The sequence below is a fragment of the Callorhinus ursinus genome, unplaced genomic scaffold (genome assembly GCF_003265705.2).
Source record: "Callorhinus ursinus isolate GAN/ISIS: 27379988/994484 unplaced genomic scaffold, GSC_fseal_2.0 scaffold15, whole genome shotgun sequence".
Taxonomy (NCBI): domain Eukaryota; kingdom Metazoa; phylum Chordata; class Mammalia; order Carnivora; family Otariidae; genus Callorhinus; species Callorhinus ursinus.
Window position 1 is genome coordinate 39,686,901 of NW_027397077.1, and position 21,758 is coordinate 39,708,658.

At 41.5% G+C, this 21,758-nt stretch overlaps 1 protein-coding gene across 1 annotated transcript; it reads left to right on the forward strand.

The window, feature by feature from the left end:
• The first annotated feature begins 3,386 nt into the window (after positions 1 to 3,386).
• On the forward strand, positions 3,387 to 11,653 carry BRK1 (BRICK1 subunit of SCAR/WAVE actin nucleating complex). Its single transcript, XM_025885427.2, has 3 exons — positions 3,387 to 3,554; positions 10,668 to 10,750; positions 10,999 to 11,653. Exons 1-3 carry the CDS (start codon positions 3,437 to 3,439, stop codon positions 11,023 to 11,025), a joined length of 228 nt encoding a protein of 75 aa, XP_025741212.1. The 5' UTR covers positions 3,387 to 3,436; the 3' UTR covers positions 11,026 to 11,653.
• The last annotated feature ends 10,105 nt before the right edge of the window (positions 11,654 to 21,758 follow it).

The following is a 21,758-nucleotide window of genomic DNA, read 5'->3' on the forward strand; positions in this document are numbered from 1 at the left end:
GACCGTTTCACCATAGTGAGAGTGTTTTGAGAACTTCGTAAGCGTCACTGCAAACAATTTCCTTGGCAGGCTGGGGGAAGAGAGGTCTACCCAACTGACTCACTGTATCTACCCTCTGCCTGGCTATCCCGCAGCCCGGCAGTGTGAAGTATTTGTGGCAAGAATTAACTAATGGCCCCACCTCCCCTTACCTTGTACACCCAGAAATTGCCCTTGCACTTTGCCAACTGTAGAGCACAGCACGCATAAGAGCTATCACCTTTTGTCTGGTTCGTTGGGTGAAGCTGAACGGGAGAGGTGGGGGCGGTGGGGGCTGACTCAGGCTAAAGATCCTGATTTGGAAGACCAGATGGTTTTGAGGGACTTGTCGAGAATTGTCAGATGGGGTGTGTGTGTGTGTGTGTGTTGCACCCTGTGGAAGGAGAAGTGGAGAGTTTGGAAGTGAAGTCAGAAAATGGAGAGGGGGCAGAGTGATGAGTCTTGGAAGACACAAATGATTTGAATTGCAAAACTTTGTTTTCCAGTAAGTTTATTTTTATTTTCATCTCAAATAAAAGAGACACTTATTTAAAAAGCAAACAAAACAGTTTTTATTGCACAGTTGGGGTTTTTTTAATGAAAGTCCCAAAAGCAAAATTGTATAATTAAAAGTTGTTGTATAGAGAGGGCTTCATGCTGTTATGACAATCTGTACCACAGTCCTCTGTGCAGTCGGCCAGCTCTCAGGGATCTATTTTTGGAGGTACCATTTGCTATTACCTCTGGCTCTGATACTCTAGTTCCATGGCTACCACACAGATATGGAAAACCAGAATCTCCCGTACTACCTGTTACTGATGACCTACAACATCAACTTTGTCTGTATCATGCAGCTCTCAACATTCTGTGTGCACTGTCCTCAGGGATTATCATGACACTAGCCACATTTGCTCTGCCAAAAGATGATTCAGTTCTTTTCAAAGCAGCTAACAACATTGCCATGGTGCACATGCTATATCCTTAGCTACGTAAATGATGGTCTAAGTGCACATGATTGCAAAAAAGATTCACATGACCATGCTTAATGCAATTGACACATTTCTTCAAGAATTTGTTCCACACTGATTATTACATGTGGAGTCATTGACAAGATTCCTCAAGTTCTGTGAAGCACATGACAGACCTAAAGTCAGGGAACTTGTTCTTTTACGCTGAGGCAATCTACCACCCAGAAGCTCTCCTTGTTGCACCAGCAGTGTTCCCAAAGGGCTTGCCTCTGTACCCATTGTAAACAGTTTCTGCAGTGAAGAACTACCACGCTGACAAACCCATACTGAAGGACTGCCTGACAGCAAGCTCCCTGAGGCATGTAGGAAAAAGTGCCAGAAGTCCAGAGGAATATTCTTCACTCAAGGACAGCACCATATCCTTGACTTGTTTGGAATTACAGGGGAGATCCTAGAACAGGTGTATAGGAAGTCCAGCAAAAGGAGAAGAGCTGAGCCTGACTTATCTCATGGAAGGCCATTAATCATAAAAAACAAAATGTTGGATAGATATGTATACTTAATTTTCTGCTTTCTGCATAAAAAAATGTAAACTGATCATGAGTGCCTGCTTTGTGAAGAGTGAGGTACTGTGCTTAGTGTTCTATTTATTCTTTCTCACAGAATTCCAACAATCCTAATCCATCCATGTTGTTGTTCCTGTATTACACATGAAGAAAAAAGGTTCAGAGGGGTGAAGTGACTCCTCACTGATAGATTTGTGATTTGAAACTGAGATGCCCTGCCTTTAAAGGAAAAGTAGATCTATCTGATTTCTCTGTGACGTGTGAGCAAGATACTACAACAGCATCACTTAGGAAGCAGGATCTTGAATGGCAGTTAGTTCTCTGGATATCTGGGGTTTGATATTTAGGGTTGATATTTATTATTTTAGTAACCATTTCTATGAATACATAGGAGAGTTCAGAGGCCTTAGCCTGTTTTTAGATTGGTACAGTAAAAAGATATTGGAGTCTGGAATCAACTGGTGAAGGTCCACCACTTAATTGACTGTGTGACCTTGAACTTCAGTTTTCTCATCTGTAAAATGAGAAGCCTCTTCTTGATTTCCTTTCACAGGGTTTGTGAGGGTTCAGTGAGGTAATAGCTATGAAAGCAGCTTTATAGCTTGTAAAATCTCATACCAGAGTAAAGGACTGTTAGTAAAGATTTCTTCCCAGCTACTGCTAGAAGCAATCTGTTGAACGTTTTTTTTTTTTTTAATAAAAGGCATGTATTGCACAAAGCAGATTGTAAAAATTCTCTTAAACAAAAATAAAATTGTCCATAATTCCACTACCTTAACAAACCAGACATTGGCATCTTTCATATATCTTTTTTGTCCTCAAGCAGACATAATTTTCATGGCCTGCAATTGAAGAAAATTTTGTATTTTGTTTTCCCCTTCAGTTTATCATGTATGTTGCCATAGTGTTCATAATTACTATTTAAATAACTGCATGATATTGCCGTAGGAGGCTGTACCATTGTTTAGCCATCCCCAACTATGGAGATATAGTTGTTTTGGTTTTTAAAATAGATAATGTTACAAAGAGCACCTTTGTGCTTAAAGTGTCTTTTTTTTTCTTTTTCAACGATTTTCTCAATGAAATGATTAGGTCAAAGTTTGAATTTTTTGACAGTTCTTGCTATCAACTTACAACTTTCCTAAAGGAGTTGTGCCAGTTTACAGTGTGACCAGCTATTTAGGGGCCTATCAATTTTCTCTCAGCCTCTCCATCACTGGGTATTATTATTAAAAAAAATAATAATAATAGGGGTGCCCGGGTGGCTCAGTCGTTAAGTGCCTTCGGCTCGGGTCATGATCCCAGGGTCCTGGGATCGAGCCCCGCATAAGGCTCTCTGCTTGGCTGGAAGCCTGCCCCTCCCTCTCCCACTACCTCCTGCCTGTGTTCCCTCTCTCGCTGTCTCTCTCTCTGTCAAATAAAATCTTTAAAATAATAATACTAACGTTTTGTTTGTTTGATGACTGCAAGGTGGGGAATCATGTTGTGCTGTTGAAAGCCATTTTCAAAATGAGTTGTATTTAATGTGGCTTCATTGACTACGCCCAACTAATTGCTGACACAGACCACAACCTTAGTTTGGAGCAGCAGACGCAGCGAGCGTCTCGTGGTCAAGCGCCCCCTAACGACCAAAACCGCCTGCGATGGGCTATGTGGTGGGCAGGAGTGCTTCGGCGCATGCGCACTCCATTTTCACCGTCGGGGTTTTTACGACTTTTTTCAGGGGCGTGGGAGCAGAGCGAAAGGACTTGACATCGCGCAGGCGCATCACAGTGCCCATGGATTCGTGGGTGCCAAGGAATGGGTGTGGGCTGGCGGCGCAGGCGCACTGGCCGGCTGGAGGGTCGGGGCGCCTGCGCGGTGGCTCCTCGTCAGGTGGCAGCAATGGCGGGTCAAGAGGATCCGGTGCAGCGGGAGATTCACCAGGACTGGGCGAACCGGGAATACATAGAAGTCATCACCAGCAGCATCAAGAAAATCGCGGACTTTCTCAACTCGTTTGGTCAGCGGGCGAGCAGGGGGAGGTGGGGGTGGGTAGGAGGCCACTCAGGCAGTTTGGCGAGGGCGCTGAGAAGCTTTGAAAGGGCTTTCTCCGGGAGCCCTCGGCCCTAGCTGGTTTTCGCGTCCTCCGGACCCCACCTTCCCCGTCTCGCCCTGACCCTCAGACTCCACTGGTCAGTCCCTGTGGCGTTCTCCTGCGCCAGGCTGAGCTCATCGGCTTCATTGCCATCACCCTAGATCCATTAACAGGTCCTTCCTTTTCCCAGACTCTTCAGGCAGCTCCATCCACAGTCTTTTCTTCTCTTCGGTAGCCTCCCTGCTTCCTTTGTGACCGGCTTCCCTTCCAGTTCCCACTTTGCACTCAGAGTGCGCCTTTCAGAATGCAACCACAGCCGTGTAGCTGCCTTGTGTAAGTTTCTTGACGGTTCCTCATCATTTTCAGGATCTCTTTAGCGCCATACCTTTTAGTCGCCCATTCCTGTCTCCCGTTTTTGCTGCCCTGAGAGTGGTAGGAGATGAGGTCAGAGGTAAGGTCCAGATTTATGTAAGGACATGGAGAGCCCTGTATTGCTGGTATCTAGCCGACAGTACGTGTTACTTCTGCTTCTAGCAAAATCTTTCCTAGGCATGGCCTGCTTATAACAGTCTTCAATTCTTTCTGCTTTGTTCCGTATCCTTCTGGACAGCAAGCCTTAACAAAGACTCCCATCCCATGTTCTCCAAGTGTTTCTTTAACAGAACTGGGCACTGGATAGACTTACTTAAGCAATCACAAGGTGTAAGGATGACATCTAGTGATCTTTTTCCAACTAGTGTGCTTCTTGTTCCACTAATTCAGCAACAAGCAATTAAGATTAAGTAGGGGAAACTGATGTATTAAAAAAAGATTTAAAATGAATTATTTTCCGGCTGGAGGACTGATGCATCCCGAGGAGTAAGGTAACAGAACATGAATTTTCTTAGAAAGCATCAGCAAGAGAGACCAGATCTCAGTACAAGGCTCTCAGGCACTCTGGAGGATACAGAATAGGAATCATTTCCTGCTTTCAAGGAATTTCTATCTTGAAGATGAAATAATGACAGTTTCAGAACATTGGTTTTGTATTAATCTATTTCCTTATAAAGTGTATAAGACTATAATCTTAGTATGATGGATTTTCTCACCAGGGAATGAGGGTGAGGGTAGTATTAATGAGAGAATAGTATAAATATGTATGTCATTGATACATATTCACACACATAACTTGGTATAGAGGTTGTAATAGGGAATGGTAGTCAACATAGATCTCATAGTATCTTGAAATAGTTTGACTCTGAGTGAAGGAGTATGGTTTAGTGAAAAAGAGATGGATTTGGAGACAGGAGCCTCAAGTTCAGAGGCTAGATTAATTGATTTCAGTGAACTGAAAACATTAGGAAATACTGACCCTATTTACCCTGCTATTCAGATAGTCTGGGTTTCCTCAGAGAGTTTTTCTTTTCCTAAGTTCTGTGCAAACTTTTTTGATGTTCTCATAATTGGTTTCTCCTACTTTTCTGGAGAGCTGAACTATTATTGGAGGTTGTTCACAGCATTCTTTACTTATAACATTCCTTCAGAAGAAGGGCCAGAGAAGAGAAACCAAAATACTGCATACTAGGGAAAGGAAGAATGATGAGAAGATCACAGCTTTGAGATTTGGCTTAGTCAGGAGAGGCAGTGGAAAGTAGTTGGAAAAATCACCAACATGGAGAGTTTTAACCTTAAAAAGCAGAATTAAAAGACTTCACCTTTCTGGTGGGATCTGATATATATACACACAGACTAGCCAAGTAAAGTATTAAGAACATCAGTTAAATCAGTAAAGCATCTAAAATAACAAGTTAAGGGGCACCTGGGTGGGTCATTTGGTTAAGCTTCTGACTCTTGGTTTTGGCTCCGGCTCTGGTAGTGATCTCAGTGTTGTGAGATGGAGCCCTGATTTGGGCTCCTGGCTCAGTGCCGAGTCTGCTTGCAATTCTCTCTCCCTCTGCCCCTCCCACTCCTGCGTGCTCTCTGTATCTCAAATAAATGAATAAATCTTAATAAAATAAAATAAGTTAAGCTGGGGCTGTTTTTCAAAATTTAAAAGTGATCTGGCATCTCAATCCCCCACATTTGGATCTGGGTAATGTAATTAACTTCATTTCTGAGCACTGAATTGTATTAATAAACTTTTTTTTTAAGGTTTATTTATTTGAGAGAGAATGAGCAAGACTGAGTGGGGGCGGAGCAGAGGGAGAGGGAGAGATAGTCTGAAGCAGACTCTGCTGAGTGCAGAGCCCTATGTGGGGCTCTGCCTCATGACCCTGAGATCATGACCTGAGCCAAAATCAGGATTTGCACCACCCAGGCGCCCCTGTATTAAGAAACTTTTAATTCACATACATTTATCTTTGACATAAATCTTGGCATATTACAGCCACTAGATTTATGGCAGGTGAGTCTTGGAACTGACCAAAAATTGGAGTTTGAGCTTAGGATTTGCAGAGGAGAAATGTCTCTTCTCTTGTTTTATAAGCAAGGAAATACCGGCACTGAAATTTTACCAAATGTGTGAGTCACATTTTATGATCAAATAGAGAATAAAGACTTTTCTTTTTGAGATTTTCAACATGTCCTAGACTGAGGAAATAGTCACACAGAATTCCAGTCTTACAGAGCCAGAAGGATGGCCCCAAGGATTGCTGCCATTTTCAAAGAGCTCCTGAGGGCTCCCGGATGGCTCAGTCAGTTAAGCATCTGCCTTCGGCTCAGGTCATGATCCCGGGGTTCCAGGATCGAGCCCGCATTGGGCTCCCTGTCCTGCAGGAAGCCTGCTTCTCCCTCTCCCACTCCCCCTGCTTGTGTTCCCTCTCTGGCTGTCTCTCTGTCAAATAAATAAATTAAAATCTTTAAAAAAAAAAGAAAAGAAAAGAAAATGGCAGCATTCCTACAGTCCTTACCCTGAGCACAGAGTCTGTGTAGGCCATGTGCTTTGGAGAGGGAACTGTTTTTTCAAGATAGCTAGTGACTTTCTGAACAGCTTTTACCCTGAGATTCCTTCCAACTGGTGAGAGTGATTATATTCATGGGCCACCTGAACCTGAGGCCCCACAAATCATAAGGCAGTGATAACATCCTAACACTAGACCTGTTCTGTACCGTGAATTGGTGAAGTTTCTAAAAACAGATTGTCACATATAATAGCTTTTAATTTTTATACCATTTTATCTGATTCTAAAACTAATATGTGCAGAAAAGTGTAACAAAAATAATAAATGTGGTTATTTTTAAATGTCAGTTTTTATACTTAGCCAACAAGTATAGCATGTCTGTCATGATCCCAGCTATGTGTCACATCCTCTGAGAAAGGAATAAATAAGAATAAATGGACATGGTAGCCACTCCTGAGAAATTTAGAATTCTGTTAGAGAAGTAAGCCTTAATGGCAACAATTCAAGAGAATGACAGTGTTGATTTTTGTAGGCTAAGGTTATGTGCATTAAGGGTTCAGAGGAGCTGATAAGTGGCATTTGTCAGCAGTGGTAATGGATACACACCATCCAGCACCCTGACAAGGACGATTAGTATCTTCATTAAAGTCTGGTGATAGGGGCACCTGGGTGGCTCAGTCGGTTAAGCGTCTGCCTTCGGCTCTGGTCATGATCCCCGGGATTCCGGGATGGAGCCCCACTTTGGGCTTCCTGCTCAGCGGGGAGCCTGCTTCTCCTTTCCGGCCCCTGCTCATGCTCGCACTCTCTCTCTCAAATAAATAAGTAAAATCTTAAAAAAAAAATAAAGTCTGGTGATAATATACTCTTAAATGCACTCTGGTCTCAGATTTGTTCAGCTGCTGAATGCTTTCCCAGTGTTTTGCTTGAATCAGTATGTATTTCTTGGGATCTGAAATATGATCAAAGTTTCTGGAGTTCAACATCTTATATTTCTCAACAGTGCTTATCCATTTAGGCCAGTAATGTACTGTTGTTCTTAGATTCTGATTCATTACCAGAGTGACAGAGCTAGAACAGAGCCATCCAGGAAGGAACCCTCCCTTTTACCACTCCACCCCTGCAGATAATTTTGGCATGTCTCTTTTTCTGGGAAATGACAGGTTGTTAGTGTTAACATTCATGCTCTTACTAAATAGCATACGTGATATGCCTTTGAGCTTCTAAAAACCAGATCGAAAGAGACGTGGTCCTGTTGGGCAGTCCTGGCAGTGGTGCAAGTGTATCTAGGAAAAAGAGGGTACTGAGTTCCTTCTACTCAAGCTAGATCTAGGAATTAGAAGAAGCAGCTCTAGGAGATAAACAACACGATTTAAAAGAAAAATGAGGAATGTCCAGAATAGGTAAATCCACAGAGATAGATTAATGGTTGCCAGGGGTTGGGATGAGGCTGAATGGGGAATGACTGCTAATTGGTACAAAGTTTCATGTAGGGATTTTGAAGATGTTCTAAAATTAGATTATGTTGATGGTTGCACAACTCTATTCTAAACACCATTGAATTGTATACTTCAAGTAAGTGAACTTCATGGTATGTAAATTAATATATCAGTAAAGCTATTTTTAAAAAATAAGAGTAGCAGTGAAGATGGATGGGTGGGAAAGGATCTAGTATGGCAAAAAGAAAAAAAGGAACCAGAAAGTGGAAGAGATGAGCTATAAGCAGATTTTAAGACCTGTGGGGAATAGACTACAACTCCAGAGGTTCATAAAGGTGGTAGCAGGGTGTGTGGTGGGAGAGTACCATCCTGAGCAGAAGGGAACTGGGCTCCGAACTCAGCTGTGCTATTGTTTTGTCCCATCAGTTATCCAAGATGAGCCTTGGCTTCCCCTTGTAGAATTAGTGGAGTCACACTAGAGCCAATTTTTTGTTTCACTAACATACCAGAATCCATAATTTCTTTCTCAAAAACATCTCTATGCCAGACAAGATACTTGTTATAAAAATTAATAAGAGGCAGTATTTGATTAGTTGATTTTAGCCCAGTGAAGTGGGCTTTGATTAACTCATTCTAGTGGGGTAACAAACATGTAAAAAAAATGATAAATTACAAATACATAAATACATTTGTCTAGGTAGCAGGAACATTTCCTATGTTAAATATTCAAACTTGTAATTTTGTTTTTTTAATGAGTTGTTAAAAAGATGCCTTATTTTTTGTTTTGTTTTTTTTTTCTTTTTGAAGATTTTATTTATTTATTTGACAGAGACACAGTGTGAGAGGGAACACAAGCAGGGGGAGTGGGAGAGGGAGAAGCAGGCTTCCCACGGAGCAGGGAGCCCGATGTGGGGCTCGATGTGGGGCTCGATCTCAGGACCCTGTGATCATGACCCGAGCTGAAGGCAGATGCTTAGCAACTGAGCCACCCAGGCGCCCTGCAAACTTGTAATTTCTAATGGCCATTTTAATAGTCTTTCATAAATACACCATACTTTATGAAACCATTCCTAAGTAATAGTGGTGAACATTCTTGTTTGTTAAATCTGTATCCAGAGGGAGAAATGATAACCTAAGACCAAGCACATAAGTAATTTATAAACTAGAAATTCAACCATAAATGTAGAGCAGAATTATATGCCTCTGGCGGAGACCTCTCAGAGGTCCAATTTGAAATGAGCCTTGAAGGAGAATGTTTAGAAAGGCAAGATGAATAAGATGCAGACGTGGAGAAGTGAAAGTTGAGGCAAGAGGATTTGTCAAAATGGATGTGGACATGCTTTTGCATAACAGGGAAGAGATGAAAAGGAAATTGTGAGCTAAGTGTTAAATCATTGTGCGTGGGAGAGTGTCTCAGAGAAAGGATATTTTAGACTTAAAAAGTGAAGGTTATTGAGGATGACCGAACAACGGTGTTGAAGGAAGTAATAGGAAATCATGAGCATGCCCAGAAACATTTTTCTCCTGTTCAGAATGGTTAGGGAAAGAGTAGTCAAGTGGTTTCTCTTAGAGTAGTTTGCAGAGGAAAAGGTATTTTGGGGGAAATCTGGGTTTCATTTTGGATGAATGGTGAAGAAGGTTGGAAAAGGAAGAAAAGAAACTTTGCTGTTTTCCACAGATGGAATGTGGGCTCCACAGGGTATTTGATGTTCTCCCAAGTTTTCTCTCATGCTGGCATGCCTGCGCAGATATTGACAACACATGAAGTACCTTCCTAGAACAAAAGCAATGATGAGGCTTCTGTGAGCTCAGAAACAGGGACGCCTTCCCTCCCCTCCTGCTTTCATGGCCTCTGTTTTTCTTCCCTGTTGAGATTATTTTCTTCCTCTTGTCACTTCCCCTCTCTTGAAACTCTTGGTTTGTCTATGAGCAAATAGCCGTCTGTAGAGTTTGGGTGTGTTAGTTTTCTATGGCTGCCATAACAAATTACCATAAATGTAGCCGCTTTTGTCACATAAGTTTATTATTTTATAGTTGTATAGTTTGGAAGTCCAACATCACTTCACTGGGCTAAAATCAAGGTGTCCGCAGGGCTGCCTTCCTTTCTGGAGACTGTAGGAGAGGATCTGTTTCCTTGCTCATTGGGTTGGTGGCAGAATTCAGTTTCTTGTGGCTGTAGGACAAATCTGTTTCCTTGCTGGCTGTCAGCTGAGAGCTATTTCCAGCTTCTCAGTGTCTCTGGCATCTTTTGGCTCATGGCCTCCTTCCTCCATCTTCAAAGCCAGCCATAGCAGGTTGAGTTCCCCTCACACACTTTGAATCTCTTCTTCTTCTTCCTCTACCTTTCCTTGGTCTATCTCTCCCTACAGTTATGGATTTGTGATTAGATAATCCAGGATCTCAAGGTCCTTAACCTGAATCACATCTGCAGAATCCCTTTTGTCATGTAGGATACATACTTACAGCTTCAGGGATTTAGGGCATGGACATCTTTGGGGGTCATTATTCTCTGCCTACCACCGTTGATAGGAAGTTCAGCAGATCCATTCTAAGCATATGTGCTCCTAATATAATTCTCACCTCTTCTCCATTCCCTTGCTTTGCTCACCTGCTCCCACTTGTGCTCTGCATGATGTATCATTCCTCTTCATCAGGGAAGGGCTGTGTGTGTGTTTTTGTATTTGGAATGACATTAATCCTGAACATCGGTCTCCTTTTACCAGATATGTCTTGTCGTTCAAGACTTGCAACACTAAACGAGAAATTGACAGCCCTCGAACGGAGAATAGAGTACATTGAAGCACGGGTGAGTATGTCAGGGAAGGTACTGAGGCTAGGCAAGGGCTGTGCAGAGAGAATAAGCATTTCCACTTGTTGCTGAAACAAACCTGGAAGCAGTAACAGGCTTAGAAGTTAATGAACTTCCCTGGATTTGAACCAGGTTTCTGGGGCTCCAGAGCTATTGTCTTTTGTACCACTCCCTACTACCTAGGATCTATAAAAAGGTTTTTTTAATACTTTTGAATTTATCTAATTGTCAGTTTCCTTTGACAGGTGACAAAAGGTGAGACCCTCACCTAGAACTACACCATGCTGCTGCTGGGAAGTTGCTTTACGGAATACAGGCCAACGTGGGAAAGTCCCCAGCAGCCTCAGCTCCTTCCTCTGTCCTTAAAGAGCAACAGGGCTTATTCTTGTTTTTCTTTTTTCAAAAGCGTGGCCTTTGGGCTCTGCCGTGTACATCAGTGTGTGATGTGGCATGTGGGAAGACGTCCAGGAGAGCTCTTGGAACCAACATTAGGCATTTTGTCTTTTTAAGTAACATTTTGTAGAACTGTTCGTCAGTGTATTTGAGGCGCTCCGAGCCAAATGCCTGGGACTCTTTGTCAAGGTCCTCCCCACCTTTCTCTCTCTCTCTCTCTCTGACTTTCCTTACAGTTCTCATTGCCTCTGCATTGATTCTATAAACAGTCTTGTGTCTCCTTCCCACCTTTGGTGGGGGATGGGAGGCAGTCCTGGCTGAAACACTTACGCCCTGGCAAGGTGGCCACCAGAGAATGTTGTTCCTAACCCACCAGTTTCTTGTCCTTTTGGGGAAGTCAAGGCCAGGCCCCCACTTCGCTTGAAGGGACATTTTCAGAATTTTCTTTTTGTCACTTGGGGTGTATTTGCCTCTCATATTTCCCTAATAAACTCCAACTTTATCTGACTGCTGTGATTGTGGTGGGGAGAGGCGCTAGAAATGGGGCTCACCCATTCCACAGAAATCGGACGTGTGGGATTATTATTCTAATGTAAAACTTCCAGATGTATCTCTTTGATGAAAGGCTAGGTGGCTTACCAGCCGGAGGGCCCCCCACCATGTTTGGACTTTGAGCTGACTAATTCATCCTGGGAGTCATTTGGTCATTCAGCAGACATTTATCAAGTACTTACTATGTAGGCACGTTATGCTCCAATAAAAGATAAGGGTTGAATCAGGCATGATGCTTACAGTCTATTGGAATACCAGCATCCACACAGTTTAACCACAACCCAGGGCAGACTGTGAGTTTTATCCAGTAAAAGCTAACTGTCTATTTCTTTTGAAAAGCAAATAGTTTAAACAGAAGAGGCTAAAACTTTTCATTCTAGCATCCAAAGCTTGCTATAAACTTATGCCACCTACTTTTAAAGGCTTATTTCTTATATAGAATCTCTGTTTTAGTCATGTAGAAGTTGTCACACTACATGCACGAAAATTTCCCCCTATTCAAATCATATTTGCTATTTCAAGGCTAGCTCAAGTCAAACCTCTTCCAGAAAGATCTGGACTCGACTTTTTCATTCAGTACTGCCCTTTTCCTTTCTCAGTCCTTCCCATCTCGTCACGCCATACTGACACTACACTTCAGCTCTGGATTGGATCTTGTTATGAGCTGTTCTCTGATGTAGTACCTAGGACTACATGGTATAATTAGTATACATGAGCATCTTTTCCTATACTGCCCAGCTGGGTGCCTTGCAGAAGGCAGGTGGTCAGTAAACACCAATTCAACTGACTTTAGAGCCCAAGCTGCTTCACATTGTCAGATATTTTTACTTTTTAAAGATTTTATTTATTTGACAGAGACACAGCAAGAGAGGGAACACAAGCAGGGGTAGTGGGAGAGGGAGAAGCAGGCTTCCCGCGGGACAGGGAGCCTGATGGGCTCGATCCCAGGACCCTGGGATCATGACCTGAGCCGAAGGCAGACGCTTAATGACTGAACCACCCAGGTGCCCCTGTCAGATCTTTTTAGAATCTCTGCTTAGTCCTTTGGAAGACCATTTTAAATAGTACCTTCATTTAAAAATGGGGTTTTACAGTGGAGACAAGCCTGACATCCTTTCCTTTGGGAAGTGCTTTTGACATTATCCAGCTTGTCGGTAGAGTGCTTCTAACAGTCACTTGAATTCATTATTCATAATAGCTCAGTCCTTTCCAGGATGAAGTAAGGTGGCTCAGGTCATGATCCCAGGGTCCTGGGATCGAGTCCCGTGTCGGGCTCCCTGCTCTTTGGGAGCCTGCTTCTCCCTCTGCCTCTCTCTCTCTCTGTCTTTCATGAATAAATAAATAAAATCTTAAAAGAAAAAAAATGAAGTAAGTACTTATAAAGTTCAAGTTTTAGGTCGTCTGGTGCTCCACAGTCAATTTAGCAGACATTTATTGAGTTCCTGCTACATGCAAGGACTGTACCATGAGATTGTGATAGGGGCAAAAGTGATGGTAACTAATATAAGCAGGAAAAAGCCTTCCTTTAATGAAATCACATGAATGAAAATGTTCAATAAATTCTTTGTGGTTGCATAGATGTCAATCTGTTAATTTAGTGATATCAAAGTAACATTTCTCAAAAAGTCTCCTAAGTAATACCATGTTGTGGATGGTAACCTGCTGGTTGTAAAGGAAACAACTGGTAACATTGGATGTGGGCAGCAAGTGAATCCAGCCTCCCTTCATCACACCTGGCACTTTAAGGTGTCAGAGTGCTTTTCTCTGTTATAACTCCCTTTATAGAATGAGGCCCTGGTTTGCACAAGGGTACGTAGCTGGTGTTGTCTATACTTTGAGTGTTACCATGTGCTAGATGTGCTGATTGCTTTATGTATTTTAGTTCATTTAATCCTCAGACTCTAAGGAGTAGGCATTCTTATCTCCCTGTAATAGGTGAGGAACTAGTTTAGAGAGGCTAAAACTTGTCCAAAGTCCTAGGAAGTAAGGGAAGGTACTGGGATTTGAATTTAGACCTACGTGACTCAGGCGGTTCTAACCATTCTTCTATTCTGAATGTGGTAGAGTGAGATCTAAAATTTATTCTCATTCCTAGTCCAGTGCCCCTTCACTGTCCTCACCTGAGACCCTCTAAGCAATTACACAGCTCTGTTAGTCTTACACGTTTCCACCCTTTTGTGAAGAAGGCTTCATAGGTTGTCCTTGCTGTGTCTGGCAAACACTGCATTCATATCTATGTTGTCTAGTTTCGCTTCCAACAGCTTCCTTTCTCCGAAGGTTTAATTTTTTTTAAGATTATTTATTTATTTGAGAGAGAGAGTGAGAAACAGCATGAGAGGGGAGAGGGTCAGAGGGAGAAGCAGGCTCCCTGCTAAGCCGGGAGCCCGATGCGGGACCTGATCCCAGGACTCCGGTATCATGACCTGAGCCGAAGGCAGTCACTTAAAAGCCACCCAGGTGTCCTCTGAAGGTTTAATTTTATGCTGTATTTTCTGGAAGCTTTGCCTAAGGAATTTAATCCACTCTAGCACTTCCTCTAGCTATCTTTGGGTCGAGCCAAAAGAAGCAGCTACATCCCCCTTCTGAAAGGCCTTATCTGGTCGGGCTCCAGAAACTGGAATTTTACTCTTAAGTCATACACATCTTTGCTCACAGGTCATTGCAGTACGTAGTGTGAGGCTAAACAACCATTTGTTTTGTCCCCAAGGTGTCACTTCTTCAACTTAGAGAGTAATAGTTCTGAAGTACTAACATTTTGTCCTTATTGAGGATGATAAAGTTATATTTTACATTTTATTTTTTTAAATACAATTTTTTAAAAAGATTTATTTGAGAGAGCAGAAGAGCATGAGCAGGGGGAGCAGCAGGGGGAGCAGCAGAGGGAGAAACAGCCTCCCCACTGAGCAGGAAGCCCAATGCGGGGCTTGATCTCAGGGTCCGGGGATCATGACCTGAGTCAAAGGCAGACACTTAACCAACTGAGCCACCCAGGTGCTCTTATTTACTTATTTTTAAGTAATCTCTACATCCAACGTGGGGCTTGAATTCATGACCCTGAGATCAAGAGTTGCATGCTCTCCCAACTGAGACAGTCAGATGTCCTTGATGTAAGTCAATTCTTAAAAGCCAAGGATGCCTGGTGAAAAGGGAAAAATCATCAGACCTACTGTGTGAAGAGCACTAAGGTGAAAATATGGGAAATGAGAGGTTTATTTCTGGGAGATTAAAACTACAAAGTATAAACATTCATTCATTCCACAAATATTTATTGAGGGATTACTATGTGCCAGGTACTGTACTAAGCATTGAGAATATTGCAGAGAAGTCATGGTCTCGCCTTCACAGCACTTCAGTGAGGGTCACACAATAATCTTGCACACAAAAAAAGTTACACATGGTGCTGTGAAAGGCTGGAGATCTGATGATCAAAGAAGGTGGTCCACAATTCTAATTAAAACATTCAGTCATGTGGAATAGACTCTAAGGGCAGAAGCAGCGCAGAAATAGCAGGGTTCAGAGGGTTCCTTTTTAGTCAAAGATGAACTTCAGGAAGAAAGAAAAATGATCTATCAAATCTATTAAGTACCAGGCACTATACTAAGGATTCCACATGCATTAAAGCTGTGTCATTATCTCCATTTTGAAATTAAAGAAACTGAAGCACATGTAAGGGTGTGAAAAGGGTGGTCAGAGGAGAGTGCTGGGTTAGAGAGGTTCATCATTTCCCGCCTTGGCGAATATGATGGCATGAGTTAATCTGAGGAGTCAGACAAACCTACAAAGGAACACCAGAACCTCGGTGATTTTGCCATGGGCTCTCCTTGAAAGTACGTTGTACAAAGAGATGGTGTATCCTGATGGCTTCCAGCGGGATAGTGACCAGCAGGGATGTGGACGTCCAGCTGTATTGAACAACAACAACATGGAAACGTTTGTGGAGGAAAACCCCAAGGAAAGACAGGACTTCCTGTTAAATTGCAATGACTCAGAGACATCATAATTTACAGGATTCATGCAAACATACTTGCATATGTGCTTCCAGTTTCGTGAAGTGAAACATACCGGTTTAGTATTATAGAAATGCCTACATTCATAAAGTGACAGCAGCTGTTTAAATGCAGGCCTTAAGATAGGTATTACATCATTGCAAATAATATTTACAAAGATCATTTAAAGAAGAAGGAAAAAATGGTTAGGATATACCAAGTAAAAGTAAAACTACAGACTATATTGTTCTTATGCTACACTTTCCACTACGCAAAAAGAAACATGGAGAGAAGAATAGAAGAAAATGCACCCAATGTTTTAATACAACTGGTGATTTCTTTCCCCTTATACTTCCATCTCTTCTCTAAATTTTCCTTTAGGAGGATATATTTTGCCTTGTTTATATTTTGACCAATTAAAAAATACAAAGAAGTATAATAAAGCAAACATTGATAATTTCACCATGTAAATGTAATAGTGTGCTGTCATATATATATATTTTTAAGAAAATACATGGTGAGTCTAAAATCCCCTTTAACTTCTACTCTGATCCCATTTCCCTTCTTCATCCCCAGGAGCAACAACTATCACGGGTCGGATGTGTATCTATCCAGCCTATATTTTCCCCTAAATTTATTTTATTTTATTTTTTAAAGATTTTATTTATTTATTTGACAGAGAGACACAGCGAGAGAAGGAACACAAGCAGGGGGAGTCGGAGAGGGAGAAGCAGGCTTCCCGCGGAGCAGGGAGCCTGATGCGGGGCTCGATCCCAGGACCCTGGGATCATGACCTGAGCGAAGGCAGACGCTTAATGACTGAGCCACCCAGGAGTCCCCTAAATTTTTTTTTAATTTACATATAGAATTCACATTTTGGTGTATAGATCTGAGTTTTGACAAGAGAGTCATGTAACCATCAGCACAATTGAGTTACAGAATATCCCATCATCCCCAAAAGACACTGTGACCAAACCCTACCTCCAGGCTTAAGCCTTGGCAACCACTGATCTGTCCTCTGTCCCTAGTTTTGCCTTTTCCAGAATGTCATGTAATGGAATCATACAGTACGAAGCCTTTTGAGTCTGGCTTTTCACTTAGCATAATCAATTTGGGATTCATCCATGTTGTTGTATGTGTCAACAGCTTATTCCTTTTCATTGCCAAATGCTATTCCACCATCCACTCACCAACTGAAGGACATTGGAGTTATTTCCAGTTCTTAGCAATCATCAGTAAAGCTGCTATAAACATTTGCATACAGGTTGTGTTGTGTGTGTGTGTGTGTGTGTGTGTGTACATAAGTTTTCATTTCTCCTAAGTGAGAATCATCTAGGAGTGAGATAGCTGGGTCATATGGTAAGTGTATGTTTAGTTTCATGAGATGTTGCTAAACTGTTTTCCCAGAGTGGCTATTATCATTTCACATTCTCACCAGCAATGCAGGAGTGTTCCAGTTGCTCCATGTTCCTGCCTGCACTTAGTACTATTAGGTTTTTTGTTCTTTTAAAAAGTTTTAGCTATTGGGGCGCCTGGGTGGCTCAGTTGGTTAAGTGACTGCCTTCAGCTCAGGTCATGATCCTGGAGTTCCAGGATCGAGTCCCGCATCGGGCTCCCTGCTCAGCAGGGAGTCTGCTTCTCCCTCTGACCTTCCCCCCTCTCATGTACTCTCTCTCTCTCATTCTCTCTCTCGAATAAATAAATAAAATCTTAAAAAAAAGTTTTAGCTATTCTAATAGATTGGATAGTGGTAACTCACTAAGGTTTTGGTTTGTATTTCCTCAGTGACTAGCAATGTAGAATACCTTTTCATGGGCTTGTTTGCCATCCTCTTTGAGGGCCTTTGTCCATTTATTAGGTTTTCTTATTGTTGAATTTTGATAGTTCTTTTATCCAGGCCAATTTTCAGTGCTTCTCATATACTTGTATGTACCTGTAATCTATATATGGTATCGTATTACTTGTACAATGGTAAAAAAAAATTTTTTTAAATAACCAAAAAACAAAAATACTTGATTCCCACAAACAAAATTTTGGCCTACGAGGGGCACCTGGGTGGCTCAGTCGGTTAAGCGTCTACCTTCAGCTCAGGTCATGATCACAGGGTTCCTGGATCAAGCCAGAGGTCAGGCTCCCTGCTTGGCAGGGAGTCTGCTTCTCCCTCTCCCTCTGCCTCTCTCCCTGGCTCATGTTCTCTCTCTCAAATAAATAAATAAATAAAATCTTAAACTAAATTAAAATTTTGGCCTATGATATATTTCCTATCTAATAAAGTTGATATTGCATTGTTCCTTTATGTTGTTTTTCCTGAGGATTTTATGCAAATGTCATTTTGGTGTCCTTTGGATTGCATGGGAAAATACTGAATAATGACTATGTTATAGTCATTATAACATTATAATAGCGAATAATGACTATGTTATATGCTCCAAGAGTAGAAATTATACGTCTGTTTCTCAACATTTTATCTCCACTGCCTCATGCACAGTAGACGTACAATGTATTTAATGCTAATAAACAACTTCTGAGGCAAAATGTGAAAGTCAAAATGAATTATTTATTGAATTGGACATCTTACTTTAAAAAAGACATATTAATGTTTCCCCTTATAATGCATTTATTGTCCATGTGTACTCTTTTTTTTAAGACTTTATTTTTAAGTAATCTCTACACCCAACATGGGGCTCAAACTCATAACCCTGAGATCAAGAGTCCCATGCTCCACCGACCAAGCCAGCCAGGCGTCCCTGTCCATGTGTACCCTTAAAGTCACAATGGGATTATCACATTAAATGAGTTCAGATTTGGGGATAAAATGATCTCAATTCAAAATTGTGTTATATGATATATATACATTCTTTGTACTATTCTTAAGTTTTTTCCACAAACCTGAAATTTGTTTCACAATGAAATTATTTTTCAAATATGTTATGGGTGGGGGATGCAGATTAAGGCACAATACTAACCTCATACTTGGTAGTCTCAACAAACCCAAAGGTGCCAAAAGAACCAAAGGAAACCCTGCCCCAGAGTTTTTCAATGCAAACATTGATGCCAATGGGTAACACTTAGCGAAACATGGCAGTTGCCCTTTTGCTCTGTCAGGTTGTAAATGAGATCCAAGGAGAGGCTGATAAAGGACCAGCATTGCACAGAAAACAGAAAACTGATGTGGGAGTCCTTGAATAGCTCTGCACTGATTGGGACTAAGGAGACCTGGGTTTTAGTTTTGGCTTGGCCACCAGGTAGGTGGGTGGGCATGTCACACAAACTGTCCAGGCTTGTTTATTCATTTCTAAAACAGCAACAGTAGACTAGATTACTGCCTAAAATTCTTTTTCACCTTAAAGTTGTTTTATTTCTTTTTTTTTAAAGATTTTTATTTATTTAATGAGAGAGAGAGAATGGTAGAGAGAGAGCATGAGAGGGAGGAAGGTCAGAGGGAGAAGCAGACTCCCCGCTGAGCAGGGAGCCTGATGCGTGACTCGATCCCGGGACTCCAGGATCATGACCTGAGCCGAAGGCAGTCGCTTAACCAACTGAGCCACCCAGGCGCCCAAAGTTGTTTTATTTCTAGCTAATCTTAATCTTTGGACAATTTAGTATACAGGTTAGCTTTTCTTAAAAAAATAAACCTGAGAGCCCTAAATCAATCTGATTTTCTTGTTGTATAATCTACTTGATGGGCACACCTGCCTTTAGAAAGCAGCTGTATTTTTGTAGTTACTAATGGCACCAGCTGTCTGCAAACTGCCAGCATAAGTCCCAACACACATTCTCCAAAGCAAAGTTTGGGCAAATGTTTTCTCGTATGCAACAGTATGAAACTGAGTGCAAATGCTGGGAAGGAGCCTGGAGATGAATAAGGGGCTTTCCGTCCCACTCAGCATGGCCTACAGTAGCAAATACTGTTTGCAAACATGGCTTCAGCTTCATGAAATAAAAGTAGTAAATTCAAAGTACTGGGTAACAAGAGCAACATGACAGAACTTGGTACATCTCTAATGCCAAAAACATCAGTTCCCCAATTCTTCCTGCTTCTGAAATCGAGGTCAAGTTTAGTTTTTCAAGAGATTGAAAACTGTTTTATTATCAAGAGATTTGTAATCCATTCATGCCTAATAGCTCACTGGCTCAAACCCCTTACTTTTTAGTTTTTTAATAAATATGCAAATTAAACCAAATTATAGGGTAGAAAACATTTCCAAGTATTATAAAGAGGTTCTCTTGAAGGTTCTTATGGATGGCTGAGAGAAGATTCATCATATTTAGCTTATTTCCCACTCACATTAGAAAATATGAAAGTCCTTCAGAATTATCCTTCTTCAGAAATCTTAAGGTTTCATAAGGAAAGGAAGAGAGACACCATGTGGATAACTTCCCTATGTCTAACCTTAGAAGAAGAAAATGAACTCCATCTAATTTTTTATTACGACGAGATGACTGAGAACAATCTGAATTTAGCAAATCTGGGCATATTTAACCCCTCTGAAACTCAGTCTTCTTACAGTTTGGGTCAAAATAACTAACCTGTCAACACCTTAGTTTTGCTATAAAGATTAAACATTACAATTTTATTTTTTTTAAATATTTTGTTTATTTATTTGAGAGAGAGAGAATGAGAGATAGAGAGCACGAGAGGGAAGAGGGACAGAGGGAGAAGCAGACTCCCTGCTGAGCAGGGAGCCCGATGTGGGACTTGATCCCGGGACTCCAGGATCATGACCTGAGCTGAAGGCAGTTGCCCAACCAACTGAGCCACCCAGGCGCCCTAAACATTACAATTTAAAAAAAAGAAAATAGAATGATTTAGTAAATGTAGATTAAAATGTAATTGTACGTAATTGTGCTTGTGCGCATGCTCTCCTCTTGCTGTCAAATAAATAAAATCTTTAAAATAAATAAATAGGGGCGCATGGGTGGCTCAGGCAGTTAAGCGTCGGCCTTCAGCTTGGGTCATGATCCCTGGGTCCTGTGACTGAGTCCCAGGTTGGGCTCCTTGCTCAGCAGGGAGCCTGCTTCTCCCCCTCCCGCTACCTCTGCCCCTACCCTCTGACTCATGCTAGTGCACTCTCTCTCTCAAATAAATACAATCTTTAAAATATATATATATAAATAAATAAACTTAAAAACATTTTAAAAAAGGGAAATGACTTAGGTAAATTATATCTCAATAAGACTGGGGGCAAAAAGGAACTGATTTAGTTGTTTTCATTACAAAAGTAATAAAACTACATCTAGAAGATGGGGTTCGGGGAATAATTACATGTATTTTGCATAAAGGTCATCACATTACACATACAATTTGATAGCTTTTCCCACTATATTTTTATTCATTTCCATATCCTAAATAACTTTCCCTCACTTTAATGGGGTTGCCATTTTCCAACATGGTTTGTGAAGAAGTTTGCCTCACTCTTTCCTGTCAGGCAGTCGAACAAACTGAAATGAGGTTGCTCAGATGGGTCATCAAACATCTAAAATCATAGATCTAAACCTCTTCTGCTTTTGCAGATTTGATTGAGAACAGCTGCCCAGGGGTGTAGCCAAACACAAAACAAAACATTTACTTGTCCCTTCTCTCTCTGCCATTTCTTTTAAATATTGGGGCCATTATACTGGGCTATGAGCTTACATCTATGTCCCTCTCTGGCTTGGGCCTCCAGGTGGATTTCCAGTAAGTGTTAGGTCTGTAGGAGTGCTGGGCTTGGAGGCAATGGTATAAAATCAATGAGAAGCAAACTGGATTGGGAAATCTGTCTATGAGCCTTTATTTGACATCCAACATGGATATTTGTCTGATGGGACATGGGAAAGGAAAGCTCTTAGGTCCATTCTTCAAAGTCCATCCCAGATATAACTCTTCCTGGGAAGCCTTGCCCAGCAAACTACTTTACACCTTGCTGTTTTGCAACCAATATCATACTGTAACAATATGTCTTGTATGCGTGCCCAGTAGCCTGTGAGAGTTTTCAGGACAGAGACAGTGTGTTTAATTTATCTTTATAATATTAACTGCTGCTATTTGTTGAGTGCTTACGATGTGCTGGGCACTTACTACTTTCCACTTAACA